This window comes from Phyllostomus discolor, chromosome 3 (genome assembly GCF_004126475.2).
Source record: "Phyllostomus discolor isolate MPI-MPIP mPhyDis1 chromosome 3, mPhyDis1.pri.v3, whole genome shotgun sequence".
Taxonomy (NCBI): Eukaryota; Metazoa; Chordata; class Mammalia; order Chiroptera; family Phyllostomidae; genus Phyllostomus; species Phyllostomus discolor.
In genome coordinates, this window is record NC_040905.2 from 65,705,251 (window position 1) to 65,722,120 (window position 16,870).

Consider the following 16,870-nt stretch of genomic DNA (forward strand, 5'->3'; position numbering starts at 1 on the left):
AGCCAACAGAAAAGGATGATGTCAAGATTTTAGGACTGAGAACCTTAGAGAAGAATAATGCTAGTAACCATGATAAGGAACACAATAATAAGATGTGATATGGTAAGGAATGAAAGAGGATGCAATTTTTTTGCTGTGTTGTAGATTGGACTTTTTTAAAGGGTGAAGGAGGATGACATAAAATACCAATCCTGTGTCACGTATGGCTCTGAATAAGGCTGTGAATAAGGGGGGTGAAAAATCTAAAGAGCCACGTTATTATTGATAAATACTAGATTGGAAGCTAAAATTAGTGTGTGTCAGCAATGGTCTTCCTCACACTGGAATCCAGCATTAAGATGACAGAGGAGGTATTACATTAATCTGTTACCCCTAAGCAGCTCAAGCCACTATTCTATCCACCCTACCTACAATAGTCCTTTAAAAACAATTTTACTATAGATCCCACACTTGTCATTGTAACATGCACTTCAGCATTCAAAATGTGTCCAATTGTTTATTTTGTTATCTCTATTTGAACCTAAGTGCAGCAAAGATTACATCTTATTTGTCTACTTTCCAATAGTCGTAATTTAGCACAGTGTTAAGCAAATAGAAATTCTAAAATTTGTTAAGTATTTTTTTTTTAAAGAACAAGTATTAACTTTGGCTTCTGGTCAGGTTTTGTTGCTGTTTGTTATATCTGCTCAAGCCAAAATTCCATGTTAGTGATGTCAAAGTTAAACTGGTGAGAAAGACACTATTCAAGATTGTGATAGTAACGGGACAGAACTCGGAGACCTACTACCCACAAACAAAGAGCTAGAAGAGACTTAAAAAGTTGAAGTAGGGAGCACCATAGGACACTTGTGTTTACAAATTGAACATATTAAAAGGAAAAGTTAATTGTTTTCTTAGCTGCATGACAGAAGGCAGTTCTACAACTTGGAACAAGGTGCCTCCCACTGAAACTGCAAATAGGGATGCTATGGCCTTTGTTGATTGAATTTCAAAAGGATGGCTCCCTGGTCCTGAACAGAGTCCTGGGTTGTAAAACTGACAAAAAAAACTTTTTAAACGTTTATATCTCAAAGGGGCAGATAATGAGTTTACGAGGACAAGTTTTCTAAAGTTAATGACCTGAGGAAAGGAAGGTCAGGTCCTAAAAGGCGGGAAGAAACTTGTCTAACACTCATAACCATGAACTGAGAGGAAAGTCAAGACAGTCTTAAATCAATGATTAAGTTCTGCAGTTCTGCACCAAGGAATTCAAATTATGAGCTCGCGATCTCTCATGGTTTCCTTGTGTAAAGAGTTGCTGAACATTTCACACTAACCTTTCTGTTGTTGTTGTTGTTTACTTTTTTTGTTTACGACCTATCCATACACCTCGACCCCTCTCCTGGCTGGGCACGTGCACAGAGGGCACTGCGCCCTGACGTCACTGCACGCGCCTGCACCAGAAGTTAGCAACCGAAAGCGTCCGTAGTAGCAGTGGCTACAGAGATGTACGAACTTCCGGTTTCTCGGCCGCTGCCGCAGTTGCCCTGCAACTGCAATCGTCTCTGCCACCTGCCTCGGCCGGGTCTCTTCCCGGTAGTTGGTCACTTCTTCCTCCTCGATCCCCATCGTGCCCATGGTCCCTCCTGAAGCCAGGACGGCGGGCCCGGCGGCTCCGGCGTGGTGAGAGGCTGGCCCGGGACGATGAAGGCCCTGCATTGCAGCTGCTGCCCCCGCCGCCTTCTGGCCTCCTCCCTCCTGCTGTTGCTACTCCTACCAGGGCTAAGAGGGCCCTTGGCGGTACTGCTGCAGGCGGCAGAGGCAGCTGCGGACTCCGGCCCTCGCGACCGTGGACCGCGGACTCTGTCCCCCCTGCCGCCTGGCCCCACTGCCGCCCACTCCCCGGGCCACGCACGGGCAGAGGCCGCGGCGCCGCGGAGCGCGGAGGGTGGCAATGGCAGCAGCCCCAGGGCGGCGCCTGCGGCGGATGACCTAGCAGGGAAGGCGGGGGAAGAAGGCTCGGTGGGTGGCGCTGCTCTGACCCCCCACCCCACCCAGGAGCCCATGACCCAGCGGGCCCTGACCGTGTTGATGGTGGTGAGCGGCGTGGTGCTGGTGTACTTCGTCGTCAGGACTGTCAGGTGAGGCAAAGCCTCGATGGGCCGCCTGGTGACCTTCTAGCATGGCAGCGTTCAGGGACCTGGCTTTGCCCTCTCTCCGCTCCCACTCTCAGTGGTGCCTGCCTGAGGGAGAGATGTGAAGATGTCTTAAAGGCCTGTGGTGCCTCTGGGAGAATTTAAACCACCAAGTAGTTGCTCCCTTTCATTTATAAATTATAAATTAGTAGCCCCCACCAAATTGCTCTACTTTGCCTCAAAGAACACACTTACCTTGAAGAAGTAATCTTGTATTCAATCCCAATATCTTGTAATGCTTCTCTCTACTCTATATACTTTGTCATTTTGCCTATTAGAATGGAAACTTCTGAAGGGCAGGATTCCTATTTAGTAACATTTCTAAGTCCCAGAGTTCTTTGTACAATATCACCACTTAATTGGAAATTAATATTTAAGTGGTTTAATAGTACATATTGTAGAAGAACTTGATGGTTATTTTATCTAATGTACTTTGTACAATATCTCCACTTAATAAGAAATCAATATTTATTTGAGTGGAGTAATATTGCTGAAGGCTCTTATGGTTATTTTATAAAATATAAAAGAAGAAAATTTCTTCCTTAACCGTGGTTTCTTAGCATTGGCTTTTAATCTACCCTCCCAGTAATTAGATTGTATGTTCCTATATTCCACCAGTTTTGACCTGGAAAAGTGACGATTTTGTATGGTTCAATCTGTGTCATACTCCTTATTAATCAGAAACATTTAGCCTTTACCTTTCATGTCACAAAGTATTTCAGTGCAAAGTGTTATCAGCTGCATGGTAAGATGGAAACCTAATAATCTCTGCAGCAAAGGAAGAAAATGTCATAAATATGATCTACTTTTAATATTAGAGCAAATGTTTAGTATCCTAACAAAACTGTAAGTATTGATATATTGACTTTAAATTTACAAATATTTTAATTAGTGTATGGATCAATCTGATATTTCACATAAACCCTTCTAAAATGAATTCACCTATAAATAATAATTCTGCCATTCAATAATTTATGACAAACACTTTTATAACATGTCATAAGATTATGACATAAACATTTTATTTTTTAGGGAAAGAAAACAAGGGAGAGAGAGAACGCCAGTTTGTTGTTCCACTTAATTATGTGTTCATTGTTTCGTCCTTGCATGTACACTGATTGGGAATCACAGTTGAAATCCTGGCTTATGTGGACAACACTCTAACCAACTGAACTACCCAGCCTGGGCCAAAATGAACAGCTTTTAAAGCCTTACTATAGGATGCTCGATTGTGTGGTTATATAAATTTCAGATTTGGAACACATATCACTTAAATGACACCTTTCCCTTTACCTATGAGGAAGCTGACCCAGAAGTACAGTTCATTGCTTTGTTTGATATTTTTCCAATTAAGGTGCCTGTATCCTGACTAATGATAACCTTCTAATTAAGTAAACCAGATCATTATGTTGTAAGTACTGTGTTAAGAATAAAAGTAGATGATTGCCATTTATTTTTTCTACTACCCTTAATGCCTTATCATGTAGAAAAAGAATTATATAATCCAATTAGTGACATTTGTTATTGTTATCAGTAACCTCCATTTGATGCATTCCTTTGTTACTGACACAGAATTGTTTATGGCGTCATTCATGGTATTAAAATATTCCAACCACGTAATAGGATTGATTTGGAAAAACCTGTAATAAAACCTCTTTAAGTGGGTTACTTGGGGACCCCCTCTGAAGAGCTGATATATAAAGCCAAGATGTCATCGTTAGAAGGAGCCAGCCAATGGGAGAGCTAAGGGAGTTTTCCTCCTTTATAAAATGGAGTAGATGGTAGATTTGTGGGAATATACCAGTTTATTGTTTTCCAACCTTGATATTTTTTCCCATAACTACTAACCTTCTATTATTTCATACATTTCTTTAAATGCATTTATTTAAACTAAAGTTTCCTTTAAAAATCTGTTTATTTTATGAATGGGAAACCAACATTGATTCGTTTAAACAGCTGATTTTGAAAAGTACTGTGTAAACTACCAGTTCTGGATATGTAATACAAGGAACCCTGAGGAGGCAGTTGAAAGAGGGCTCTCTGAGACCTCTTCAGGTAATCTGTAAGATGAAAACTATTCTCAAAATAGTACATTCTCCTACAAGTAGATAGGGTACAAGAAGTTCACTGATAGAGTTTCAAATTCCACATTACAACTAACTTTTAAGAAATTTCCTCTTGTTGAGTTTTATTGTAGTAGCAAAAAAGAATAAACACTAGCCTCTGGAAAAGCTATTAAAATTCTCTTTTCTAAGTTCATGTCAATGTGAACCTAGATTTTCTTCATATCCTACAATCAAACAACACATTGTAAATGATGGAATGCAGAAGCAAATACAAAAATTTAGTTTTCTATTTTTTGTCATTTTCCATTTTCTATCTCTATTTTCTATCTAGTTCTATCTGTTTAACATTAAAGGGATTTGAAAAAATCTAAATCAATGCCATTTTTTTACAATTTTGGCTTTCATTTTGATAATATATTTTTCATGAGAAAATATGTTACCATGCAATGGTTTTTTTAATTAAATCTTTAAAATTTTTCTTATATTTAATTAACATATTCAATATATCTATCCATATTCACATCTGTATCTCTCTCTATATATATGTTCTTTGGAGTCCTAAGTTTTAATAGTGTAAAGGAAACCCAAGACCAAGTATTTGAGACTGACTGGTGTAAACTATTATTTGAGCTAAATACTATTGCTCATGAAAGCCAAGCGAATCCAGACTCACTTTCTTTTAAAGGGGAAGTTCAGAAATGTTTGTGAGTTGATAAAGTCATATTACCACCAAACTGAGACTTTAAAATTGACATAGAAGAAAATTGAAGCAAAAATCCTTTTTTTTTTCCACTCTGTGATCGTTATTTAGTGCCATCTGTGTACAGTTGACACTTGAACAACATTGGAGGTTAGGGATGTGGATCCCCATGTAGTGGAAAGTCTGGGCATGACTTTTAACTCCCCTAAAACGTGACTACGAATAACCTACTGTTTACTGGAAGTCTTACTGATAACATAGTCAATTAATACATATTTCATGTGTTATATGTATTGTACACAATATTCTTACAATAAAGTAAGCTAAAACAAAGAAAATGTTTAGAAAATTATAATGAAGAGAAAATACATTTACAGTATATTTTTTAAAAAATCTACATGTAAATAGAATTGCATAGTTCAAACTGTGTTGTTCAAGGATTCATAGTAGTTCCTATAAAGATACAGAGTAGCCTGCATATTACGTTTTTTTGTAAATTATGGGTCTATGTTAAATTTTTGGGATGCATACCTATGGGGTGGGCAAAAGTCAGTTTACAGTTGTTTATATGGATTTACATACTGTAAACCTACTTTTGCGTACCCCTGTATATATAAATGCTATTGCCATTGATTTTCTTCTTTTTAAATTATACTTTATTGATTATGCTTTATAGTTGTCCTGATTTTTCCACTTTGTCCCCCCCCACCCAGCACTCACACTCCCTCAAGCAGCACCCCCATACGATTGTTCATTTACATGGGTCATGCATATAACTTCTTCAGCTACTTCATTTCCTGTACTGCACTTTACATCCCCATGGCTATTCTGTAACTACCTAATTGTACTTCTTAAACCCCTCATCTCTTTACCCATTCCCCCACACCCTGCCATCTGGCAACCATCACAATGTTCTCTGTATCTATGATTCTGTCTCTGTTCTCGTTTGCTTAGTTTGTTTTTTAGATCGAATCATTGATTGATTTGTATTTTTGCCATTTTATTGTTTCTAGTTTTAATCTTTTTTTCTTAGTTAAGTCCCTTTAACATTTCATATAACAATGATTTGGTGATGAGAAACTCCTTTAACTTTACCTTATCTGGGAAGCACTTTATCTGCCCTTCCATCCTAAATGATAGCTTTGCTGGATAGAGTTCACTCTTGGATGTAGGTTCTGGCCTTTCGTGACTTTAAATACTTCTTTCCAGCCCCTTCTTGCCTATAAGGTTTCTTTGAAAAATCAGCTAATGGTCTTATGGGAACTCCCCTGTAGGTCACTAACTACTTCTCTCTTGCTGCTTTTAAGACTCACTCTTTACCTTTAATCTTTGACATTTTAATTATGATGTGTCTTGGGGTGGGCCTCTTTGCATCCATCTTATTATGAGACTGTCTATGCTTCCTGGACTTGCATGTCTATTTCCTTCACCAAATGAGGGAAGTCTTCTTTCATTTTTTTCAAATAGATTTCCAATGTCTTACTCTATCTCTTCTCCTTCTGGCACCCCTATGATGTGAATGTTGGACCTCTTGAAGTTGTCCCAGAGGCTGCTTATACTATGCTAATTTTTTTTGGATTCTTTTTTCTTGTTCTGATTGGTTGTTTTTTGCTTCCTTCTGTTCCCTATCAATTGATTTGATTCTCAGTGTCATTCAATCTTTTGTTGTTTCTCTGTAAATTGTTCTTTATTTCAGTTAGTGTATCTTTAGTTCAGTTAGTGTATCTTTTGTTTCTGAATGGATCTTTTTTTATGCTGTTGAGGTCTTCACTAAGTTCCTTAAGCATCTTTACAACCAGTGTTTTGAGCTCTCATCTGGTAGATTGCTTATCTCCATTTCATTTATCTCTTTTTCTGGAGTTTTGACCGTTCTTTTATTAGGGCCATGTTTCTATGTCTCCTCATTTTGGCAGCCTCCCTGTGTTTTTTTCTATGTATTAGGTAGAGCTGCTTTGACTCCATGTCTTGGTATTGTGGCTTAATGTAGTAGGTGTCCTGTAGGGTCCAGTGGCATGGCCTCCCCTATCGCCCAAGCTGGGTACTCAAGGTGTACCCTTTGTATTGGCTGAATACACCCTCTTTTGTACACCCTCCTCTTTTAGTTGAGCCTTGGTTGCTGTTGGCAGATCAATGGGAGGGATTTACCCAGGTCAGTCATCTGCAAGGACTGGCTGTGACCACTTATCACCAACCTCTGCTCTCTGTGGAGGGGCAGGGTGGTGATACTCTGACATGGTCTGTAGCTGTCCACCACATGTGCTGCCCCCCCAGGGTTTCCCTAGTGGTGAAGGTCAAGATCAGCCTGCTCCTGTATTTTTCCAGGGCCATGCTGTCTGTGTTATAAAGCAATCTGAGATGGCTGCTACTTTGCTAGGTTGGAGATTTCCAGGGGAAGCCAATTTGTGAATATAGACTGACTGCTGCTAATACCAGGCTTGGGGCTTACTGAGGCCAGCTGTTGCTTGTTTGATAGGATTTAAGAAGTTGTGAAGCAGGAGCCAAGACCATCCATTCATATGGAAATGAAGCTTGGGTGGACCAGTAAATTGAATGGGGCAGAGTCTCTGTGGATCTCCAAGGCAGGTCAAACAGTGTTAACCAGGTTGATGGAGTCTCAGATATGGCATCAGCTTGTGGGCTCTGTGGGGAGGAGGGTTTAGAAAAGGGACAATGGCTTCTGCTTGCCTTGATCTCAGACATTTCAGTTTCTCCCTGTATTCCACTAGTGGTTTTCAAGCTGCTACCCCAGTGCTACAGCTGGGAGGGAGCGAGTCTGACTAGTTGAATTTGTGTGTGAGTTCTTTAAGAAAAACTTTTTGGGTCTCCAGAAGTATCTTCCACTGACTCAATCCCTGCTGGATTTTGCAGCCAGAAGTTGTGGGGACCCTTCTTCCTGGCACTGGAGCCCTGGGCTAGAGTCCTGGTGTGGGTCTGGGACTCCTCAATCCTGAGATATCCTTCTCCAATTTTTAGCCACCACATGTGGGTGAGAGACCAGCCCATTCTACATCTGTGCCCCTCCTATCAGTTTGGATGGATGCGGTTTCTTTAATTTTGCAGCTGTCAGACTTTCATTCAGCTTGATTTTTGATGGTTCCAAGTGATGGTTGTTCAATATTTTATTTGTAATTTTGATGTGGTTGTGCGAAGAGGGGAGCCAGGTCTGCCTGTGCCACCATCTTGACCAGAAGTGCCATTGATTTTCTATCTTTACTGCTGTAAAGCTTGGAAGGCTACAGTTGTTTCAGTCCAATTAGGTTGAATGACTCACTAACATGTTGTATGTTCACTGTCAAATTCTGAACTATGCCCCCCCAAAACTACACTCTTTAACCAGCATCTATTTTATTCCTTCAGTGTAGTCCTAAATTTAGTGGCTATGTGATGTCCAAAGCTTGATTGATGCTAACAATATCTGGCCAGTGTTCAGAACTCATATACCTTTTGCTTCCATGTTGTGGGATGAAAACCATTCATTTGGTGAATTCCCATTTGGGCCCCCCTCTTCCACAGTGTGTGTGACAGCACACCAGCATTAGTGATATTTGCCAACAGGGAAGAATACACCACAATCATAATTTCTTTAACTGATAGGAGGTGATATTGAGAATATGTTACTTGTAACATATTCTTGATATCCATTAAACTCCCAAATTGTTTTATTTTCATCTAATCCAGTTATAATGAATACGTGACTAGAAATAATGTCAACTTTGAATCTGGAAATACTCTAAAGAACAATTAGAAATTGAAAAATTCCTAATTGCAAGTAACCGTAGGAACAGATCAGGCTTCCTAAAATTAATATATAATCTCTATGAGAAACTTATTGTCTGTCTTATTCCCTGCTAAATCCCCATTCCTGAACATTATGTACAGCATTTTGTAGGCTCTGCATAAGTAGTTAGCTAATGAGTGAGTGTTCTTAGTTAATTCTTTATTTTGCTGTATAAGTTAGGTGGGGAAGATTTGGAAATTTAAGGGTAATTGCTACTTATTGATAGAACAAAGAAGTATGAAGATCTCATTTAATACTTACATTTCCTTCCTCTTTGTAGGACATTTTTCTCACAGCAAAGTCTATAAAAGCAGGAAGAGATTACTGTATAGGGCCATTATTATTTTTAATCAAAATTACACGTTTAAGGCCATCCAAATTGCTGAGTTATCACATGGAGGACAACTGTCCTGGAGGATAGTCCAAGCCTGCAGCTTAATTTTCATGATGGAAAATAAACTTTTATTGCATTAAGCCATTGAGATTGAGATTGTTACCTCAGCATAACCTATATGGACCTGATTAAAATACTTAGCCTCTCATTGGTTCTACTATCTTTAAAATTATCTCTCTACCTCAGAAGTTTGCCATTTCAGCATAAGCCCTTCACAGTTGTCACGGTTGGGTAAGAGAGACTAAAGAATGCAGAAGGGCTTTTGGCTGGTTCAGCCTAGAAACAAGTCTATATAAAGAGCTGGGAAGAAAGAAGTGTGTGTGTGTGTGTGTGAGTGTGTGTGAGTGTGTGAGTGACAGATTTGGCAGGCACAAGTAATGTCTGCCATTTGAAGTGGTAATACCAAAGGTCATACAGCTGGAAATTGGTCAAGCTCCTCCAGAACCCAGAGTTTGAATTCTGCTTTTGGTGTTCCTTCTGTGTTGCTCAGTGAGTTCTGAAATTATTGATTGATTATATTTATGTTCCTTTATTGGGATGAACTTGTATTACACAGAATAGTAAAACAAATTTTTATTGATACTGAACTGAAAATAATAAGCAAATAAATAATGTTTTAACAGTTCAGTCTGCGTTATTCCCCCATGCTTTCTTATAAAAGTATGTACATTATAATGGCTACACAGTGATACCCATTGCAAAACTATCCCAACACTTGAAAAAGTATCACTGCTATATAAAATTGACAAACTTTATCCACTTTTTAATTGCCTGTTCTTTTTTCTTCTCACTTTGACTGGCTTACTTAATTTACTATGTGTATCTTTTTCTACTTCATAGCTTCTGGCTTCTACTTTTTACTTTCTTATAATTTAGGTCTACCGTGCCTCATCCTTCTTAATGCGTTATAGTATCTCCAAGAGTCCTTTAGTCTCCATTACCCTTTCAAAGTGTCTTATCTTCCAGTTTGCACCTGTGTGCATGAGTTTTCTCCTTTAGGGACTTCCTAAAGCAGATAATCTGATTGGCTTATCTTTGTAGGCTAGGCTACATCATAGATCACAGTACAATCTAGAGATTTATAGGTTTTGTTTAGAAAAGGTGCCCATCCCAGGATCATACTGGTTGTAGCTGAGAGTGGAGGGGGGGGTTGCATAATAGAAGATATTAACCATCCTTCCCATTCAGAAGAGCTTACAGGACTAGGGACAGTGGACGTGATAGGTCACATGATAACATGCCTTGTGCCTTTTTCTAGTGTTAGAGATTTCCATCGTTTTTAGGGTTAGGGCCCCAGTATATAAGCTAGCTAAAAGCGACACTATACTGATTGGCAACACTTCCACTGAAGCCTGGGGCTCTGAGGAGTCCAGTATAAAAACAGTTGTTTTAATAAATTTGGGCTGCTGAAGCTCTGAGGAGAGAAAAAGATGAAAAGGATATGATAATATAGATGAAGATGGGACCATTGAGCTAAGCTGACAAAATCAAGTAGAATAAAACTATGAGAAGTTAGCGGTTTATGTATGTGTGTGTGGCACTTTGGTTTTTGATTGACAACTGCTAAGAGGAAAAAAAACAACAATGTATGACTGATGTATTCAGGGTGGACAGATTGTTAATAGAACCTGCCTGAAAGATTCTTGAAAAGAAGAGAATCAGAAGGAAATACATATCTGGATGGTGGAAGATTGACAGCCTACCTCAGAGAAGCTAAGATGCTAAGTGCCCTTATTGGTTAGGTTTTCACCTACAAGTAATAGAACTCCAATTAAAAGTGACTTTAATAAAAATATTTATCATTTTTGTTATTTACTTATCATGAGTATGAGCAGGCTCAGGCTTGGTTCAATGATTTTGTGAGATTAACAAGAGTTCTGCCTTTTCCCATCCTTGTCTCTCCATAGGATGGCTACTTCAGTTTTTTGTATTACATTCTTACACAATTAGTGTCTCATCCAGGAAAGAGGGAAGGGACCCTAAACATGGGCTTTCTCTTCCTATATTCTTTTGGTTTTGATCAGGGAGAAAAATCTTTTCCAGAAACCCTGCTACTGGAGGCATCACCTTCTATGCTGTTTGTCTGAACTGCTCTGTGTATTCAACCCTAGACAATGATTGGTGAAAGGAAAACTATACTTTCAGGATTAGTTTATACCAATTATTATGATAATTATGTATCTCTTAGGGCTGGGCTCAACTTCTATCTAAACAAAATTGTGGCCCTGTTAAGGGAGAAGAGGGTTTCCTGTTGGATAAATAAAATGTACTTATTAATGCAAGTAGCTACCAAGTTACTACATTTTACCACAAAGGGATTAACCAAAAAATACAGTTCACCAGAACAATACACCCAATCTGGTATAATGTAAGGTATTGGGATCAGAAGACTGTCTTGGTAGTCACTTTTGTGACCTTGATTAAAATTACTTTGAATCAGTAGGAATACAGTATGGTTTGATGTTTAAATGCCAAGGCTTGGGAGTCAGATTGCTTGTATTTGAACCCAAGCTCTACCATAATTTTTTCCAAGCTCTTCCTTTCTATATTTAAAATGAGGGTACTTATAGAATAATTATGAGAATTACATCAGGTAATGCTTGTAAGCTCCTTAGCTTAATGTTTGACATATATGTACACTCAGTAACTTTTTTAATGATTTGTTTTTTGTATCTAGAATGGAAGTGTAATACATTTGGGGGGGTTACTATAGTATCTCTTCCAGTCCCTCCCCCGTACCATACTATGTATATCTGACCTTTGAAACTGTAATCTGGGAGAGGGCAGACCTAATAAGGTTGGGGGCAGGGGAAAGGAGACTATAAGAGAAATTTGCTGGAGGGGTTGGTCAAAGAGTCAGTCAACGGCCATCTGGGGTGAATCTTGAGGGGTGGGGGGTGATACTAGCTTGTAAATAGGACTTTAAAGCTGCTTAAGAAATAAACCCATGCTGAACTCAAAAGTGGAGGTCAGAAGAATTATCAAGCCTCGAATCCCAAGGCTTGTGGCCTGAAAGAGAACACTAGGAAATCCGTGTACAGACAGAGAGATCACTAGGGCACTGTGCCCCACGTGTGCATTTCACATAGGATACGTCATAGCTAAGCTGTATGACAACTTAGGATTTTACTTCACCTGGAGGTAACCACCAGCATACCATCAAATGAGAGACAAATCCAAGCATAAGAACTGATAGTATGTGCTGTGTTACAAGCAGGTGGGCTACCAGAGAAAGCAAAATTGAAATATTTTAAACATAGACGAACATACATTTGATCTTTCTTAACTTTTGGATGTTAGCAATGAACATTTTACTGAAGATGGTGGGTGGCAGGATGCTTTGTTGGAGGAATCTTCTATTTAGTGCTGCACTTGGTCAAGGTTGTGGTAGTGACAGAGCTCGTTGAATGATAGGACAACAGAGAGGATCCTAGAACAATTATGAAAAGAAACTAAAGAAATTTAAAATCACAGTAGTTTGAAAACTTTACTGTGGGATCAATAGTTCATGAGAGCACCATTGCTTTGCATCAAAGTAGAATAATCATAATGATCCTCAGAGATAAAAAACAGTCAAATTAACCCATTTTATCCTGTATAGTAAGGCAGGTATATTGCTAACATTGGATATAGCTTCCATGTAGAATGCTGAGAATGTTAAAGAGAACAGCACAAACTCAGTTTGGCCTTTGACAGGACAAACGTTAGTGAATAGACAAAAGATAACTACATGTTACACTATAATAAATTTTCATACCCAAAAGATAAAAATGAAACTCCACAGAACAGGGTACAAGTTGAATATTGGGGGTTCTAATTTGGGTAGTATGTGATAATCACCTGGCCTTTACCAAAAACATCCTAAATGCAAATTCTTGAGACCTGGAATGAGTTCATTTTTCATGTAATCATTCTAGTACAAAAGACCATTATTCATATTATAATTTAAAAATTGAACCCTGCCTGGCATGGCTCAGTGGATTGAGTGTGGGCCTGTGAACCAAAGAGTCGCTTGATGGATTCCCAGTCAGGGCACATGCCTGGGCTGCAGGCAAGGTCCCCAGTGGGGGGCACTCGAGAGGCAACTACACATTGATGTTTCTCTCCCTCTCTTTCTCCTTCCCTTCCCCTCTCTCTAAAAATAAAGTAACAAAATCTTTTTAAAAATTTAAAAAGTAAAAATTGACTAGTTCCCCTAAATTTTGCTATGGTATGTTCCTGGAGATAAATGTTCTTTCAGACTTCTCATCCCTAAAGTGATGATTTTCATATGAAATTATAGATATCTTTGTTTTACAGAGGAAATGCAAGATATACTGTGAGTCTGTATATTTCAGTTAAATAATTTGTTTAACATATTTATTAGGCGTCTGTTTTATGCCAGTGCCTGTGTTGTGGGTATAGTAGTGAACAAAAACAGCTCTGTTTTCTGCTTCCGTGAAGCTAATGGTCTAGGAAGACAGGCAAATAACTACACAAATAAGTATATAAGACATCTTTGGTAAGTACTTTACAGGAGATGTACATAGTGCTGTGGAAGCCAGTAGGTGTTTGTGATGGAGCTAGGTTGATCAGGAAATTCCAGAGCTGAAAGATGAATAGGCACTACCATAAGGTGGTGGGTGGGGAAGAGTGTGAGGCCAGTGAGAGAAAGAAAGCATGGCCATTCTAAGGGAATGAGAGAAGGCACTGGCTAGGATGATGCAAGTGTAGCAGAATGTAAAGAGCTAGGTGAGGTAGGAAACTATTGGAGGTTTTAGAGGATGGAGGGGAGGTTAAAGGGTGACCAGAGAGTAGATAGAGAAAGATGGTTTGAAGCTATTTTAGTAGTCAAGGCAATTGATGGCAGTGGTGAGCACTATAAATGAGCTTCAGTGAATCTCAGGAAGTACAATTAATAGAACTTTGTGTTTGTAGCTTTATTTTAACTTGACTGGCTTTGTGAAGGCCCTATCTTCAAATAAGTCATATGCTAAAATTTTATCACGCTTACTTTAGTAATGACTTTTCCACTGTAGCTTTTACATGTTATTTAACAGAAATCTTAACAACCTGAGTGTAATGAAATATTGAGGAATCTGAATCTCTGTATAGGATAGGTATTTCAGTCATAACTTGAATATGTAGAAGAGATCTGATCAAGATAATTTACCTGTGCATGCCATGTGATGAGTGAATGTAATTCAGTATAAGGTTAGGATTTCAACATGTGAATTTCAGGGAACACAATTCAACCCACAATATACTTTTATCTCTTATTAGTGTTTACTTATTAAAAAACTTGAAATGAAAACTGATGGACTGGGTTTGGGTGATAAGAGATGAGGATGAGAGAAATAATTTTTACTATATGTTATATATACAATTGTGTTGAATTTCTTGATGAAAGTCATAGACAGCTAATGTTGTGGCTCACTAATTTTTATTTCCTTAAGTCACAATGGCAAAAAAAAAATTAGTTTCAAAACCATCATTGGTTACTAATTCACTGCTTTGCAAAAAACAGTTGAGAAAAATTTCATTTCAGTAGTTGTACCTTTATTAAGATTTACTCTGCTCTATCATTATGTCTAATCACATAGGGGGAGTACATGTGTATAAAATATACAATAAAATATACCTCAGTCTAGTTTTAAAAAATGCTATAGAAGAAATTAAGGAATAATATTACTTGTATTATTTCATAGTTAATGATACCCTACAGGCATTCAGTTTAAAGGGAAAAAGAAAGAATAAAGTCTGATAGGTACAGCCAGTTACCTTGGTCGGTTTTCTTATTTTCATAGAGTAGTAAAATGAAATGGAGTTTTATTCTGTTGTGTTTGTTTTGTGTGGCATTACACATTTTTACATAAAATTTTATCAAGCTTACTTTAGTAGTTTAGTTTTACTTTTCTACTGTAGTTTTCCTATATTATTTAAATAATTCTTACCAGCCTGAGTGTAATGGAACAGTGAGGAATCTGCATCTATATAGGATATCTATTTGAATAATATCTTGAATAACTAACTAGAAGAGGTCTGATCAAAATCATTTACCTGTGCATGCCATGTGATGAGTGAATATAATGCAGTATAATAAACCATGTAGCTAATTTCTTTTGCCCTTTTAGGTCTCCATATTTCCCTCTCTATGCATAAAGTCCCTGTTTTTTTGTTAACCAAGAGCCAACAAAGTTTGTGTTCAGATTGTGATATACATTTACTATGTCAAGTAGAAAAGTGTGCATGTCTGTAAATTACGTGTATATTATCAACACATCTAGGCAAGTTTTGGGTATCATGAGCTTAATGGAAACAATTATTTGTAGGAAAAGAACCAAGCTGTTAAAATTGCATGAATTTAAAGCCTCCTTTACTTTTTTGAATAAAATACTGACAAATTTAGCAAACAAAACAGAAACAGACTCAGAGATACAGAGAACAAAGTGAAGGTTGCCAGGTGGGAAGGATGTCGGGGAGCTGGGTGAGAATGGAGAAGGGATCCAGAAGTACAAATTGGCAGTTACAAAACAGTCACAGAGATGTAAATACAGCGTAGGGGATATAGTCAATAATATTACAAGAACTATGTGTGGTGCCAGGTGGGTGCTAGACTTATTGGGGGATCATTTCATAACTTACATAGTTGACCATTATGCTGTATACCTGAAACTAATATAAATAATATTGAATGTCAACTGTAATTGAGAAATAAAAAATAATAGAAAAGTTTATGGCAGAAGTCTGTTTAAGGTTCCCACCTCTCTGCCTAATTTTGGTGTTCCTGTTCTTTTCTTGTACACTTGCTGTAAAAAGCAAAAAGCATAGTAGAAGTTTAAGTCCTCTGAATATTCATTTAAAAATAAACTTCTTAAAATAACGTGTTCCGTATATTCAGTATATTTTTATTTGTATTGTATTATACACATAGTGTTTGTTAGTGTTTTAAGTAGATGGTTTATTGAATCTGCCCAGTAATTTTAAAGTGTTACAGGTGTTTTTGACCTTCCTTGAAAAAAACCAACATATATAGGGACATGTGTGTTATTACAATGTATTTGATGTTTGCATGGCCATGCAGCTGTCACGACCGTGTTGCCATCACTGCCTACATGTTTGGATTTAGGAAAGACATTTTTAGGGAAACTCATTTTAAGTTTAAATTGTATTAAAACACTATACAGTTTTCTTTATTTGACTTATTCTTATGTGAATTAGTAACATTTACTAAAATACTAAATTAATTTAAATTGATCTGCATTCCCCCATTTATTTGATGTATAACAGTGCACTCACTATCTTTGTATTTGAAGTAGTTTCTTGATTTTCAAGAGCTTGGATTTATGTTTAGAAGATATTTATATACTCGATTAAAGGACAATACAAGCTAGCATAAACATTAGAGTACTCACAAAGCCCAGTCAAATGTTTACTCTGTACACAGAGAGAGGAAATCGTATTATTTATTAGGCAGATTTGTTTGGCCACTTATTGAAAGATTGGGAATTTATTCAAGCTATGATGAATACCTTGGCAGTGGAGAAGAGTGGCCTCTGAGATACATGTTAAAAGCCCGTAAGCTCTCTGTTCATATTATTCAAGGTATTTTATGACCTGCAATGACCAGGTTATTAAAATATGGACTGTTTGATATATAATATATAATCTGGCATAATCCGTTTTATTTCAAAAAATAATTTCCCATGACATTAATTTCATATTTTGTTGACTGAAGATGAATGTTTAGAAAGCCATGTGGTTTAGAAAATTGAACAA

General features: G+C 37.7%; 1 protein-coding gene across 2 annotated transcripts in view; it reads left to right on the forward strand.

Annotated features, from left to right (window-relative positions):
- Positions 1-1,466: 1,466 nt before the first annotated feature.
- FAM174A (family with sequence similarity 174 member A) overlaps positions 1,467-16,870 on the forward strand; it is a 29,868-nt gene continuing 14,464 nt past the window's right edge. The window contains exon 1 of one of the 2 annotated variants that reach the window (XM_036020588.1): positions 1,467-2,120. In XM_036020588.1, coding sequence (XP_035876481.1) covers positions 1,684-2,120 — 437 coding nt within the window. In that variant the 5' untranslated portion in view covers positions 1,467-1,683. The remainder of the gene's footprint in view (positions 2,121-16,870) is intronic. The other variant, XM_028518896.2, reaches the window with a different exon arrangement.